The 16,643-nt window shown below is 41.9% G+C and overlaps 1 protein-coding gene across 1 annotated transcript in view; it reads right to left on the reverse strand.

Annotated features, from left to right (window-relative positions):
• Positions 1–16,643, reverse strand: part of BMPR1B (bone morphogenetic protein receptor type 1B) — a 31,530-nt gene that overhangs the window by 11,612 nt on the left and 3,275 nt on the right. The window contains exons 2-5 of the mRNA XM_009493575.2: positions 10,289–10,391; positions 8,517–8,619; positions 2,079–2,175; positions 1,129–1,267 (exon numbers count right to left, since the gene is read on the reverse strand). Of these exons, the coding sequence (XP_009491850.1) occupies positions 1,129–1,267; positions 2,079–2,175; positions 8,517–8,619; positions 10,289–10,391 (442 nt within the window). The remainder of the gene's footprint in view (positions 1–1,128; positions 1,268–2,078; positions 2,176–8,516; positions 8,620–10,288; positions 10,392–16,643) is intronic.

The following is a 16,643-nucleotide window of genomic DNA, read 5'->3' on the forward strand; positions in this document are numbered from 1 at the left end:
GCATCCACTTGGCAGCTTGGCTTTTTCCTCAATAGCTATGTTAATTGTCAGAAAATTGGATTTTTAAAAAAGTCAGCACTTTATTTAAATGGGACTCTAAGCACTTTACTCCTGCCAGAACAAATTGAGTTTAGTCAGATTTTTGCCAACCACTCAGCCTGTTGCTTCATTTTAAGGAATTATAAAACTTCTCATTTTATTTCTTCTCTAGGGTGTAGAAAAAAGATGTGTGGGCAAAAACCAGATAGATAGTATGTAGTACTTGGAAACTGGACAACATCTACAGTAATAGGATCACTACAAACTAATAGGTTTGGGAGACAGGAGGGACATATCATCTCTGAAAAACGAAAATGAAATCTAATTCATTTTCTCAGAGGCAGTATTTTAAATAAGTAACCTGGCTTTCCCCCCTCCCCCACCCCCCCTACTGTTAAAAAGCAATGATGACCCCCAGAAACAAAACCCCCTGGTGAACAGAACTGGTTTGCTGGGGCTAAACCACGACAGCCACAGAAGGTAAAACTTCTGCCTTTTCAGCAGGTGAGCCCAGGGGACTCGGGCATCCTGGAGTCAGTTCAGAAATAATCACAAACTCCATCCCTGTGACTTTAACCTTTGAGGTTGCCACACTACAAGGAAAAATAATTCGCTCTTGACTTCTGAATGCAAAGTGAAGTCTACACATAAAAAGGTTCCAGGTTTGATGAATTACAATTCCCTTTACATAAAGACAACATGTCAGTTTTTGAAATGCTATTGTGTGTTGCATGTAAAAAGCAAGAAAATAAGATCAGCGGGCCAGATGGTGTCCTGTACAGTGGGGTAAATCCTGATGAATTTCTGTGAGCTCTATTAGCCTGTACTTATCCTATGGTATCTAAAATAAGAAATGAGCTGAGGTAAAAAAAAACCCTAAGCTTTTTTGGCTTAGTCTACATGAAAAAAGTCTCCTGCTTCTAAAGCAGCTGTTCTCCAGCTTAAATCCTTGGCATTTCTGGGAGAGAAAAAAAATCCTAAACCAACAACTGAGGACACGTAAATATAATTTCTTGTGCTTCATTTTGTCTTATCCCTCTACTCATTTTTGCCTTTTAAACTTGCATTAAAATCATATTGCTTCCTTACCAGGAGAGGGAGCCCGGAGCCGCTCCCTGAGCTCTGGGACTGCTCGATCAAATCCTTCAGGGACTCTCCAGGGGGAATGTACGTCTCATCCTGCTCCAGCCCGATGCTGTAGCGGGGCCTCGTCTCTTGGCGTTTGTATCTGCCGTTTTACATGAAAGTGAAATTAGTTTTGAATACAATGAACACATGTGCAATAAATAATGCACACCATCCTTCACGTTTGCTTCCATTTATAGACTCACAGCTTCCTCTGCTTCCCTGAGGAATATGCTGGACTCACTGCCCAAAATTTTCTATTTTATTTTTAGCAACTGTTTTCCGCATCAAACCTCTACGTATAAAACTCTTAGACCGTGCAATATGGTGTAAGTTTTCAAAGCAATCAAATGTTTTTCTTTCAGAAACTTAAATATATTTAAAGCACAGACCAAGTAAATGCCCAGTTTTATTTTACTGACTGCAGTGGATCTTTTAGGAGCCAAAGGAGGTCAGGTCATGGGATCTGGGACTATTTAAAAACGTGACAAATTATTTAAACATAATGTATATAGACTGTGATAACATTCTAGACATATTTACTTACAGTCCTGTATCCTTCTCTTTTTTACGATCAGTTCTTCACCGCATAAACACATTTAGAAGCCTTAAGTTTATTTACCCTATATAAAATTTGTCCTGTGGCTTTCTTAGACTCTGTAAAGAATAATCTGTGCTTCTACCTGAATGGCTTTTTAGGATGTTGGGCAAAAGATGCTATATGAAATACAGCACACAGGTATACCTGTGACTAGCATGAATAAAATACACATTTTATACACACTCATCATAAAATTACAGTTTCTCATGTCTTTTCCTTAAGGTCCACTTCAATTTTTTCAAATTCCTAAGTCTATACAAAGATAAATGTTAGGAGGAACAATTGATAAGCTGGTAAAGTATTCCTTATTTACCTGAAGTAGCAGAATATGATGATAAGCACCAGAAGTATACTGCAAACTGTCACCGAGATCAGCAGGGCCTTATGGTGAATGTTTCCTTCAGCAAAGTCTGGGGTTAAAAACAAGGAAGGTGGAAAATTTGGAAAGGGAGGTGGTACAAAGTCAGCATCAAAAGACACACACGCCTTAATAAGTACAGCGAGCACACGATGGTTTCCTTTCTCTTCTACTGAAGTCCTGTGCAAGATACCCCTGGATTCCCCGGGCATTTTTGTGCGCTTCCTCTTTGACCTCACTGACCAGGGCAGAACCGGTACCTCCAAAAGCCTGTATGATTTTTCAGCCCTCACTCAGGCAAAATATCGCCTTGACTTGCAATTCCCCGTTTGGCTCTGAATGAAAAATCATTTAAGACCCGTAGCTGTGTGTCTTAACCTATGTGATCAGCTAGGACATACAAAAATTACTACCTCTACCTTGAATCACTCTTATTAAGTAGCATCCTATTGGGCAGTTAATATATAAAAAAGAAAAGAATAATTGCATTTATCCTAGGAGGGAAGACACAGCAGACCATGCAACTCCCAAGAAGGCAGGCCACGAGAGGCATGGAAAATATATTTCCAACACTGCAGAATAATCTGTCTCTCGGATCCCGTTTTAAACACCTGAGCAAGAATTTTCTTCTCCATTCACTCTATAGCAGCCCTGTGTGCCAGCAAGTTGGTCCTGCGCTGGTGGGCAAAACTATCCTTCCAGCAGCTATTCTGTAAAACACTTTGAAAAGTAAATGCGTCAACTTGTAGAAAATGCCATTATGTAAAAACTATTAAAACGTTTCAGTCATTCTTTGCATGGCAGACTCATACTCTCCTTTAAAGTATACCATTAATCTCCAAATTTGTATTCTCAACTCAGGCAAGCGAGCCTGACCTTCATGCATGCTCCCCTGCTGAGAAACAAAGAAACTTAGCACTGTTCTTCTTTAGCCTCCCTCGCCCTGCAAAGTCTCAAAATTATGGTATTTCAGCATGCAGACACACACACCACCCACCCAAGGTTGCTATCTGGTATAACGCAAATGAGGACCATGTTTTCTGAAGCTCTCCCAGCCTCGCTGTCTTGCATCTTTCACACTAATGCCGAACACATCGTAAAATGCAAGAAATCTATCCGTATCGACTCATCCTGGAACGGCGCTATTACGTTTCAGATTTACAAGGGTAATGAGACAAGGAGATTCCTAAGGGACTCTTGGTTTACTGTCAGGCTCTTTTATTTTAAAGATCCAGCTTCTCCTTCTGTTTTTGTCCCCAAACTGTTTCGTTCCTTCCCCTTTCCACTACAAACAGAGATTACCTACTAACACACCTTTTGATCACACTGGTCATGTTTTAGTCTGCCATTACCTGCTCCGGGAGCATTAACAATGTAAACATTCAAGACACAGCCGATGCCTTTGAAAGGGGACACTGACACGATGTCTATCAGGAAAACACTGGAGCCCGTCATTCTCCCTGCTGCAGCAGATTTCTACCTGGCCTGCCACTCCAACTGGGCTGTGAGCCGAAACCGAGAGCCCACCGGGGAATTCAGACCTCTCTCGCGAAGGCGATGGCTGCTGGGCAGGGCTAAGGGCTCTGCTCCACGCTTTGTACGCAGCCCGTGTCGGCCAGCCATCTCCCTCTAAAATGTGTGGTTTGTAACAGTTTTAAGATGTCGCAGCCCATCAGCTGAGGAGAGGATAAACAGAGCACGCAGACCATATAGTGGGATTTTATACTTGGGAGAAACCCAGTTAACTGTCCACCGCAAGGGTTTTCCCACTTCACAGAATATGCCACGATGGAAGTTAGGCTTTTGTGCTTAGCAGTAATGAAGGCTGATGTCAGACGCAGCGAGCGCAATTCAGATCTTGCTCCTGCTTGTGTGTGCTGGACATTACAGCCATGGAAGTCTCCGCATTTACACAGACACAAAGTGTTGCCCTATCAGAACTTGTAAAGCACCCACACTGTTCATGCTGCCTGTGTGTGTCTGAGTACGTACATTTGGGAGAAGGATGATAAATATGCTGAAATCTTGAATCAAATTCCAATCATTTTTAGGGTTTAAATGATCCAAAGCCCGTGCTTGATGTTTCTAATGGGCTTCTCTAGAAACATTCAAGGTCAGGTTGGACGGGGCTCTGAGCAACCTGATCTGGTTAAAGCTGTCCCTGCTCACTGCAGGGGGGTTGGGCAGGATGACCTCTAAAGGTCCCTTCCAACCCAAAGCATTCTATGATTCTATGATTCTCCCATTCAGAAAAGTAAATAAACGCAGCATGATTTTCCCAGAGGCCAGAAGGCATTTGGAAGCGCTGTGTAGCTCTCAAACAACCTTCAGACTCCAATACTGCAAAATTTTTTGGTACATGAATGCAATTATGTGAAGCAAGCGCAAGGAAAGCACACAAGACATAAAGGAACACACCTTGATCTCCGTGCTGGGAGCTGCTGATGCAGACTGTAGCAGCAGCGATGCTTATGCTCTTGCGGTAGATGATGTCCCCCATGCTGATGAAGTCAGCTAACATAGCTTTAGTAGTGGCTCACTACACACAGCATGGGAATGCAACTGGCTCTCACAGGAGAGGAGAATAACTTCCATATGTCTTTATATTTATTTGGCTATATATGATGAGAGGCAATACCAACGGTAAGTGAGCTATTGTCTCACCTTTCAAATACTTCCTGCATTTTCAAAGCATTTTGGCAGAATTTCATTTGCTTGCTCACTTGAGGACTTCATAAACCCACTGGCGCGTGGACAACTCAAGATTAAAAGCATGCCCCCATTCTTATACCAGCAATGTCTGTTCTGCTGAACCGGGCCAGGCTGGCACTGCTGGAGACCAACTCTTCTCTCCTCCTACAGCCCATGCTGTTCCCCACAGAGCAGCAGGATAAACCTCCCTTTCCCTGCACCATTTTCGGCACCTCCTTCGCCAGGTGGAGGGATGGGGCAGCTCAGCTGTGAGTCCACTTAATCACTGGCTCATGGGCTCCATGATGGAGACTGTGGTACCAGTTGGTGCCAGTTTGCATGATGGAGATACTCTGTCCTTTCAGAAGTCCAGTACCGTGCTTTTTAGTGTTACTTGGCAACCACAACATGCCAAGCAACAGGGTTATGAGAATAAGCAGTAGCTTCCACAGAGGCAGCAGTGAGCGATTACCAGGAGCATGGTGCAGGGAACGCAGAACACACAGTAGGTTTGGGAAGCTTCTTCACATACCTCAGCTGGCTGATAATAGTGAAGCCCAGCAAACGGCACGTTAACAGCTTTATGTTGTATGAAAACAGCGGTGCGTGCTGGTGTCAGCGGTGAGCAGCACGGAAAGGGAGAGATGGCAACAAAAGGAGGGCCTTTCGTGATACCAAGCTGCCTCTCAGTTATTCTCCCGTGATTTCCCCCTCCTCCACCACTCATTCCCCTCACTGTGCCATCCACGGGACCGTGCTGAGGAGTGCATTGAAAATGCCACCCAGCAGGTTCAAGGGAGAAGTCAGCATATCAAAGGGAGAGGAGGTTCTCCTCCCTCCCCAGGTCCCTCCAGTTCACAATGTTACGGTTATCCGAGTAAAAACTGCAGTGAAATCTGAGGCGTGGAGACTGTGTGCACACATCAAACCCCATCATTCCTCCAATCATTCCCTTGCCCATTCATCACTAGCTCTACAGGCAGGGAGCCAGACACGGTGGCACCACCACTTCTGCTTATATAGGCTCTAAATCAGTAAAGACATATTTCTCCTTTTGACTGGTCTCAGCCTGCGCTTTCGCTGAGATTTCCAGGAATATCTTTTATTGTTTAAAGCAGAGGTGTTGTATCAGACCCAGTTATGACTCTGATTTCCTTAATAAGACAGATGTACAGCTGGAACGAGGACTTCATGGTTTCTCTGGGGTATTTTATCCTGCTAGTTCTGTACTAAGATGAGGTGAAAATTTAGGCTTAGCTTTTGTTTCTTCCATCTTGCTTAATAAGCCTTACTTTGACCGGTGTTAATTCTTTTAGCTCCCACTTCCATGTATGCGGTCCTCCTTTCTTTTCATGGAGGGGGAGTAAAACCCACTTCCCAGCACATGCCAGGTCTGGAAAAGCACTTTGAGAACACAAGTTGCTTTCCTTTGTAGACATTACCTTGGTGCATAGGTTAATTTGCAGTTCAACAACCTCTGACCTGCAGCTGGACGCTCTCCCTAGACTCTGTTTCCCATGAGATATGACTTCGGACGTAAGTTCATCAGAAGCCAAATTTCTGTTTGTTTTTTAAAAGCTGAGGAACATGCATATTTTTCATGGAATCCTGGAGGTCAGAAGGTTGTTCCTAGAAGCTTGTTTTTAAGTTAATCTTCTCTTTCTTTGTACTTACAGTTTATGTTAAATTTGATACACAATTCCAACAGTACTCAGTCAATCACAGCCTCATCTAAGTGGTCCCAATAGAAACGATGATCACAGCCATAGTACTGGGCACTGGCAATAGCATGTATTTGTACACAGTATTTGTACCTGGCTGCAGTGAGGATCTACAGTTCAAACTATGGCTTTTCTCTGAGCTTTCATACTAGGATACAGCAACGACAAATTAAAACAGGCCTGGCACCAAGAACGACATATTTACTTAAGGCTTTAATAAAGGTGCTGACTTCAGGCCTGTCCAGCCACATTTAATGAAGCAGCTCCTGAAACATATTTCCACAATATACTACCAAGATACCAGTAGCGCGAGAACTTATTTCAAACAAAAGTCTTCGGAATGTGTTGAATGAATACATCGCCTTTTGTTTGTCATGATAAAATAGACAACTTTGTAACACAGAGCAGCTAGAATCCAACTCCATTAATTTTTTCTTTCAACAAATATTCTCTTTGCTATTTAATGGGTCTGCCACCACGGTGCCCAAGTGATGCTTTATTTACCCCATATACACACAGAGCAAAACCAGCATCGATACAAACAACCTCTCCCACTACCAAAAAAAAGCTTGTTTTATTGCTTGCTGTATAAGCAGCAGATAGTATTGCCAAATAACTAAAATCTTAATAAGGCAGATGTCTAGTGTTAGGCATTGGTTCAGTATTTTTAAGTAGTTTTAATGTAGAATAAACTCAGTCAGCAGCAAGAAGGAATCATGGCAGTGTTTTCCAAACTGAAATTATATTTATTGATATACTAAGTAAGTGTGAACAAATACTGACTTCCTTTTGGAGCTTCTCTCTCAGTCCAAAGAACTTTTTAAAATGAAAAAAAGAACAAAGTAGTACTGTAACTCTTATGTTGGAAGTCAGAATTTTATAAGGTTTCACTGACTTAATGGCTTGCTAGTAAACAGTGAAATATTTACATACTGCCCTCCATAGGCCTGATTCTGCAGCCCATCTGTGCAAAATTTCATAGGCGTGAAGGGAACAGCTTCCATGAGTGAAGGCTTTCTCTGAGCGTGCATTTGTGTAAGTATCTGTTGTTTGTGTAATTAAGAGTGCATCTGCACACTGGATTTTCAACTCAGAATGCCACAATTGCAAATTCTCCTGCAACCTTGAACTGACTCTCACAGACTAAACTCCATGCCGACCACCACAAATCTTGGCCATTGCTGCCAATGCCAAGAGTTTATCATGGATGAATTTACACTTACTTAGGAATACATTTCTATAAACTGTATTCTGCTACATCCAGCCAAAATAGTTTTACCAGCTTTCAGAAAGTGATGTTTAAACAAACAAAGCTAAAACCTTGCCCCAGAATCTAAGTTAATACATGTCCATTTGTTCTCAAATCACAAACAAAAAAAATAAATCAGTGCATGAGTTTTTACTCTACATTCTATTTTCAGCTACCTTTTTCAAGTAGGAAATCTGCTTTAGTGACTACTTATTGTCCTAGTGCTGGATTATCAAGTCTTTTAAACGAGAAAAGCTTAATGGACTTCAGTCAACTTGAACTGACTGATTAACCACTGGAGACCTGGTCCGAGATGTGTGTGGAGTTATGACCAACAGTAATGCGTGCTGCAGGGACTAGAAAGAGGATTCTATTTTATTATCAGGCTAAAAACATACACAGCAAGAAGCATCCTCTGCCACAAGTAACCTAAGTCTTTGGGATGATCACTGATAGCCAGCAGGTCTGTGCTAGGACAATACCATGCGACTAATGCATCTGGCGCTCACTGCGTGTATGCAGTAGGAATAATAGCAAGTATCAGCAGCCACGGGTCAAGGCACCGCTCCCCACATGACCTACAGGAATTCAGTGATACTGTTTAATGCAGTTTATCTCTCTAATCACGTGCAGGTGGAGGGGGGTGCTTTGGTTTTGGCTTTGTTTCTTCCTAAGGCACAAAGAGCAAGAGCAGGAAAAGATCAGTTTGGGACTGGATTTACTTCCTCTCACCTCGATTTTTCAGTGGTGGCAGCGTAGGGTGAAGGTGTTTGTTACAGTAATCTTGGCCGGTGCAACATTCAATAGATCTTCTTTGGTGTGGAATAGGAGTGTCCTGCAACAAACAATTTGATAGAAAGCAAAGTAAGTAATTATCTGTGTTGTAAATATACACCCTCATTCTGGCACTTGAAAGATGTGCTTGTTAGCCGGACTGCAGTCTGTTACAGACTTCTAGGATGTGTGGAGTAAGGATTTCTGCCACTGAGCATATCCAGCAACATTTCATCTAGATAATTAAGAGATTAATTCACCCCTAACATATTGCTGTTGGTGCCCTAGCGTTGCAGAAGGGACTGATTGACTCTAATGGTGCAAGACAGAACTGTGAAAGTCACATACATCCATCAGTTAGACTTATATTACAAAAATAACATGGGTATTCAAAACAGTTTAGCCAGAATAATACAGGAATTGCTGCATGGACTAATTTAGCTGCTGCTTCTGCTCTCATGGGAAGCCAGGTAAAATACCTTCCATGGGCCTTGATGGTTAGACTGACTCTTCCTGTACTCATGTAAAATCATTTAAGGTTAACATTAGGAAAGGCAAACACTTTAGAGTGACCTTGCTCCATTGCCCACACCCCTTCCACTCCTGCAGTGAGATTTGCTCTCCATCAGGTGATTGGGTTGGTAGACAGCCGGCTGAACATGAGCCAGCAGTGTGCCCAGGTGGCCAAGAAGGCCAACAGCATCCTGGCTCGTATCAGGAATAGTGTGGCCAGCAGGAGCAGGGAGGTGATTGTCCCCCTGTACTCAGCGCTGGTGAGGCCGCACCTGGAATACTGTGCCCAGTTTTGGGCCCTTCAGTACAAGAAAGACATTGAGGTGCTGGAACGTGTGCAGAGAAGGGCAACAAGGCTGGTGAAGGGTCTGGAGCACAGGCCTTATGAGGAGCAGCTGAGGGAACTGGGGTTATTTAGCCTGGAGAAGAGAAGGCTGAGGGGAGACCTTATTGCTCTCTACAGCTACCTGAAAGGAGGTTGTAGTGAGGTGGCTGTTGGTCTCTTCTCCCATGTAGTTAGCGATAGGACAAGAGGAAATGGGCTCAAGCTGCGCCAGGGGAGGTTTAGGTTGGAAATTAGGAGAAATTTCTTCACAGAAAGGGTGGTCAAGCATTGGAACAGGCTGCCCAGAGAGGTGGTGGAGTCACCATCCCTGGAAGTGTTCAAAAAACGGGTAGATACGGCACTTAGGGACATGGTTTAGTCTAGTCTACCCTTGATTGGTTTAGTGTGGACTTGGTAGTGTAGGTTAATGGTTGGACTGGATGATCTTAAAGGTCTTTTCCAACCTAAATGATTCTATGATTCTATGATCATTTTACTTGAAGGGAATTTCTGGCACCAGAAATCCAAAACCAAAATGCAACCGCATGTAAGACATAAGGGTTCCTGCAGTCCATCAAATAACATCCTAACTAACTTTAGCTACCATGGAGACCTCAGGAATTAGACTGCATTTCTCTAAATTCAAACTTCCTCTGAGCAGAAGTGTTACTAGTAACAGCAGGACCAAAACCAAAGTGTTGTTATTGTTAGGAGCAGCTATAATATCACCATTCAGGGATGTAAATGCACTTCCCTCAGCAATAAATGCGGAGCAACTATCTGCCAAATGAACAGAAGTTAAAAACATGGACATAGTAATGTCTGTTGACTGCACTTCAATTGAAAGCTATCAAAAGGCAATGCAACACACTGGCAGCAAATGCCTTCTTACCCGACACTGGAAATCCGAGCCCTCTAATCCAAGACATCCCTTGGTGACTAAATGTCCACCAGACTCATCTTCTTCTATTATGGTGAAACAGTAGCCATCAGTGCTGAGGATTGGAAAGAATGAGTCAGGAAAAGGCTTTGAAGTGAAAAACGTGCTGCTGAATAGAGTCTTAAACTTTGTTCCTTGCAAGGCAACTCTGCCGTTAACAAATCTATGTACTAAGGCAGTCTGGAAGACTCAGGCGCCCAAGGCAACCTCTCACAATGCAGTCCAACAGCCGACAGCACTGTAGACCAGCTCTTGCACACACGAAGAAGGCTCTGCCTTGGAGCTGACACACTTACCTTTGCAACATTTCACAGCTATAAAGCCCACTAACAAACATCTCAGTTCTCTGCCTATGGTCATTAGCATGTTAAGACTTTGGAGACCTATATAAATGCAAGCGTCAATGCTACAGCAGGTCTGCCTTGTGCATGGGAACAAGGCGTGGATATTTGCACCACAGTGGAGACCTGAAGAAAGAAACATTTTTGAGATACTAAACATAAAATATTACTAAGAGTGATTTGTGATTCCTGTTTTAACCATATTACAAACTGCAACACTCTCGTGTATGAGTCCTTGAGTTATCATCAACACCCTTCATAACTGTTTACTTGGGTTATAAGCCTAAAGTGATCCATAATGCTTCCGTTTACAAAAATGTGCACCAGGGAGGACAAGTATATTAACAGATGGCTAGATGGTGCTGGTGATATATGTCCTTCCTCGATGAAGGTCAAATGTCTGAATGGTATGGAAAGAGGGGGGGAGGGCATGAAAAGGGTGGCTGTATTTTACCAAGACTGCTGCACATTAATTTCTCAGCACTCTGAGGGAGATACATAACGTGTGTAGGAAACACAAATTGACTGATTTGCAGGAAGAGGATCCAAAAATAAAGAAAAAAATCTTTAATATAAGACATTTAAGTCACTTAAAAATAAAATATTCTGTTATTTCCCCAGGAAAATAACACTGGTTATTATGTGCAATGAGTATTTTTCAGAAGAGAAGGAACAAACTCAGTTAAAACAAGGAAATAAAAAGAAAAAAGGATTAGAAAATTTAAACACAGCAAAATTTCAGATGATTTGCTCCTTACTTGAATGAAAGGAGAGTCTAACACAGCAACAACAGCAAAGGCAATGAAGATGTAGGAAACAAGAGGCACAGTTACACATATAAGAGATAAACACAATTTGTAAGTATTAGCTACACAACAGAGAGACGCTGGATAGGATCATGTCAAACATTTGCTGTGGCATATTTTTATATTAGTGGTGCAGGGTCTAGCCACAGTAAGCTTATTACTTCAAATAATAATCTATCATGGGTTATTGACTTCTGGATTTGAAAAGTAACCGGTTGCACGTTACAAATTACTTTCTCAGAGAAGCGAGCGATAACTTCTACCCTTCCTTGACATTGCGCATACGAGTAAGGCAAAGGAGACAGCAACCCTTCTGGGCAACAACCACCTTGATTTCATTGCTTAAGCTTAAAAGATAGGAACAATAGGATTGCCAAGAAGAGAGACTGTAAGGAATCCATTAGAGTAGAATATTATATTAGATTAGATTTTATTTGTTTGCATGGTGCCTTTGATTCAAAGTAATGAGTAAGTTTAACCCAGGGGACGGAGCAACAAAACAATAAATTGCAATCAAGTGAAATACAAAAATGAACTCCACAGCTAACAGTCCCCAGCAAAAAACAAAACGCTCAGTTCACCAAAGGAAAGCAGGGGAAGGAAAAGTCAAATTGTGAAAGGGAAAAAAGAAGCAGGAAAGTTAGCAGTTTTATTTCTTTTTTCTTCTGACTTGCCATGGGACTCAGATTCTTAGCTCATTTCTGAAAATTAAATTCAGGCTCCTCAAGCACTTTAGTCCCTCTGAAAATTTTACTCCACATTTAAGAAGACAAACAAAATTAGATTGGATAGAGCAAAATGGAAAAGTTAAAAAGCTCCAACAATAAGGATAAATCATGTTCTTTACAGACAATGGTAGAATAATGAAGAAAAAGTATGAGACAATTAAAAATAGCAATGCTGAGCAAAATAAACATTGGTACCGCTTGTTTCTACTTCTAAGGGGGGGAAAAAAAAGTTTTCATGCAGTGTAAGAACTCATTATCTTATTGAAAATTTCTCAGGTGTTTGGGCAAGAAGTAGAAGTGACTGTTCTGAAAAGAAAGAAGTATCTCTTACCTGCTTCCCCCCTCCCACCCCTGACCTCTTCTCCTGGTTCACAGGATGTCAGATGGACCACACACTGCAAGTAAAGGGCAGAGCACACCCCTGCTGTTTTATTGATTAGCCTACCTCATACCTGCCTATGGTAGAAATGAAACTGTTGTTACTATTATAACAAGTCAGAAACAAGTCAGATAAGTCTGCACGGTCTCCCATTTTATGTTTATTTTGGTGACTGAACAAAGAGAAACATAGGTACATTGCTGATACATGGAAACTAATATGAAAAACCTATTCTCCACTCCTAGCAAAAATTTGTAGTATAGAATTATTATTTTATTAGACTCTGTAATTTGAATTCTGTGTAATTTGATTCTGCAAATGGTGTGTAAAGAAGGAACTCAACCTGATGATACTGAATACATCCAGGTACACATCCACTAACCTCCTCCACTAAAGCACCATATTAGAGTATGGTGCAGGGGAGCAATTAAATACGTTTTGGCTGTGATCACTAATAAGCGCAGATTTGGTATGTCACATGTTTGCCAAGAGTGAATTTTTACAGCCAAGTCAAGTGCCAGGAAAATAGAGGGAGTTAGTACCGGAAACACTGACAGACACTCATGTAGAAGGTGCTGCTACAATTACAGATTACCAGAAAGAAAGAGGTGATCTTAACCGAGACCTTTACTAAATGTCAGAAGAGAGGAACAGAGGCCAACGGCTTTGCAGCTGCTCACACAGATGTCCTCGCTGGCCAACAGCCATTTCTCACAGAAGATGCGGTGCCTCAGCTACCAAAACTTGACTGCTGAAGATTTCCTGTCGTGCACTCGGTGTGTGTGATGCAGCCAGGGATGGCAATATAGAACTTGGAAAAGCAACATTCTTCCCTCATTCAGCGCCAATCACAAACAGACGGGTTAAATAACTTGATGAAAAGATTCCTTATCTTTAATTTTATTTGAAATTGAGTCCATACGGGTATTACTATTTTTGTCCACTCTTCCTCTTTATACTCCTGGTTTTGATACCATAAAGAGCTACAGCATCTTTTCATTTCCACCCAAAGCAACACGACAAGTTTCTGCACTGTTTTTAAAAATTATCAAGAAATGCTAGATTATATTATGTACAGAAACTGGGAAGTTCATATTCTTCTGTAAAGACTGGCTGAAATAATCTAATTCAAAAACTGGCTGACTCCCAGTTTGCATCTAATTCATGTATTTTGTCGCATTCTTCACTTAAGAAAGATGTTGAAGGCCAAATTTAGCAAAAACTGTCTTTGGACACCATCCATAAAACAAAGAGTCACTGTAAATGTGTTCAACACAGGCTAGTTTTTCCGAAAAAATAATACAGTTAGCGGCTGTGCATCAGGTAAGTAACATGAAACCAACTGAGAAAAGCCAGATGCACCTTCAGATGTTTGCACAGCTACTCTGAAGGCAAGGAGAGACATACAGGTGTAACAAAGCAAAGAAGCGGGCTCACAGCAAGCCACGGTCTCTGGCCACACTAGTCTCCAAGATGGTGATGCTGGTCCTACCACACAGGCTCTGCTGTGTATGGTACCTTTTGGCTCTGTGGGTGCTCAGTGATGACCCTACACACAGAGAAAAAGGAGGGTACCCAACGCATCCTAGCAGAGCATCTTTTCATATATCATATATAGGTCTATCAATAGTTTCTCTATACTACTTGCCCATACTATTCTCCCAGGACCGAGACATGACCTGGCCTACCAAATGTGTCTTGCATTATTCTACTAAATCACAAATCAGATCAAACAGTTCTCCCTGACACGTGGGGTCACAACACAGAAAACAGGCCATTATGCCAATCTGTGAGGGAGAGCCCTAGAAACTGTCCAGGCTTCATGCTGAGTATATGAGATTTGACAGGTCTATAGACCTGACAGCACAACTTGGGGTATGGCAAAAGCACCAAGCATGGGTACCTCTGCATTTTCACCAGGGCTCTCTAGCACCTTTCACTTATGTGCAAAATCCATCTCGGTAGATGTGAGAACTATCAAGAAACAAATAGCCAAAATAAAGCTACTCAAGCTTCCTCTTTTCCTTTTCCCTTTTCTTTTAGTCCTTTCGTCTCCAAAATTTAAACACAGACCAAATGTTTTCTTTTACTTGACCTTAAGATTACACTGCAGTTTAATTTATATGATGTAGCTTCTCCTTTAATGCTAGGGCAGACTTAACATGGATATTTACTGTTTTAGAAATTCTTTTGGTACAAGTAAATTCAATATGTAAGGGAAGTCTTAGGTATTCCAGCACTTTCTGCACAGTAACACCAAAGTACTCCCACACGCTAAAAAACTATCCGAGAGTAATGCAACACATCTCAATACAGGGAGACTGGACTTGCACCACTATTTAGCTTAAGGTTTATATTAAATAACTAATGGGCAAGCCCTGAACAAAACTAAGACCAAGGAATTTCTGGGGCACAGCTGAAAAGCATGGGAGGGGGACTTTGCATTTCAGTTTAAACACTTGGGGCAAAGTCACCTGCTGAGCCATGTATGATACTTACGGCCCTGGCAGAGGGGGCAAGGAAAGTCTGGAGCTTGCAAGAATTTGTCTCTGTTGACCTTTGGTTTTTTGTTTTAATCATCAAAGGGGACTTAACCGCCTCTGGTACAGCCCTGTATGAAGGATTACATTAAAAAATTAAAATAAACATTAAAAAAATTGAAAGGCTAATTTGTAAGATCTCACCATAGCTCTTTTATCAGAAAATGTTCAACTTTACCCTAAAAATTAAAGTTGCTTAAAAGAAAAGTTGCCTGAACTCATTGCTTTGGCCAACTGTTGAAGTCTTCTTCCTTCTACGTACCAAAGTACAAAGAAAATTCAATCCTATCATCTGGAGAACAGGAGAATGAAAATAACATCACTCAAGTGAATTATCACCTCTGGTAACACTGAAAAAGCACTTAATTATTTTATTGCTTTAGATAACCAGAGCTACCTCAAGACACAGTTGGGCAGAAACACAATCAAGACCAGTGGGTAACACGTAAGAAATTAAACTCTATCAGCCCAATCTTTAAAACTGTCAGCATTTATTTGTGACTGGAAAATAGAGTACAACAAGGCACCTAATCAGCCTGTGCCTTTACTGCAATCCCATTACAGTCAAAGCCAATTAAATCTAACACTACTTTTTAAAATATGCAATTAATTATGATTAGACACAACTGCCCATGCATTCACTTTGTACACATAACACTTGAAACGGAACAGTAAAACAAGGTCCTGGTTGTGTTCAAAGCAGCTTTGAGCTTCTTTACTGAAAGCCTTTTATGAATTGCACAGATGTTCAGAAAGAAGAATAAAGTTTCAACACACTGCAGGTTAACACACCCTTTACAAGCAGAGGATTGCGAACCTTCTGCAAAGATCTTAATTGTCAGGGTCCTGAGTGCACTAATGAGCTTCAATTGCCCGGAGTGCCCCCCCGCCCCATCTGGGACCCTCCCAACCCATACACACCCCCTGCCCAGAGGCTCCATTTAAGCTCAGGTCTGAGCATCAAACCCCCTCTCTGAGAGATGGTACAGGAGTGCCTGTCTCCAGCCCCATCTCCTGCCTAGAACCACATCACTACTAGCCATGTGGAGGGTTACTGAGGTGCGCCATCTCTGCCTGCTGTGCTCAGGTACCCTTGGGGAAATGGGGTCCTGGTGTGTGAGGATATGGCTGGCCCTAGCATCACCCTCAGCTCTTGGCTGGGCCCCCTCTCACTGCTCCCCGACACTAACCCTCTCTTGACGAGATGACTCTGTAATAGCTCTTCTAAAACTTGTTGTGCTTGTGGATTGCCCCATTTTTTAAAGCACAGTCTAACTAGAGCCGCTGCTTTTCTGTTCATATAGAAAGCAATCTGCATTTTAAGCTGCAGTGTTATCCTTAGCTCCCTAAAGTATTATTGGACTTAAGCTGCGGAAGTATAAAGAAAGTATAAAGAAATTCTGTATAGGAACACAGCAGTCTGTTAGAGGATTTGATACAGATGTGGTTAAAGAATATTGACTTTTAAATTTCTAAAAATACAATTATAGAGAGGATTTTAAATGGCCACCAG

This window comes from Pelecanus crispus, chromosome 4 (assembly GCF_030463565.1).
Source record: "Pelecanus crispus isolate bPelCri1 chromosome 4, bPelCri1.pri, whole genome shotgun sequence".
NCBI classification, from domain to species: Eukaryota; Metazoa; Chordata; class Aves; order Pelecaniformes; family Pelecanidae; genus Pelecanus; species Pelecanus crispus.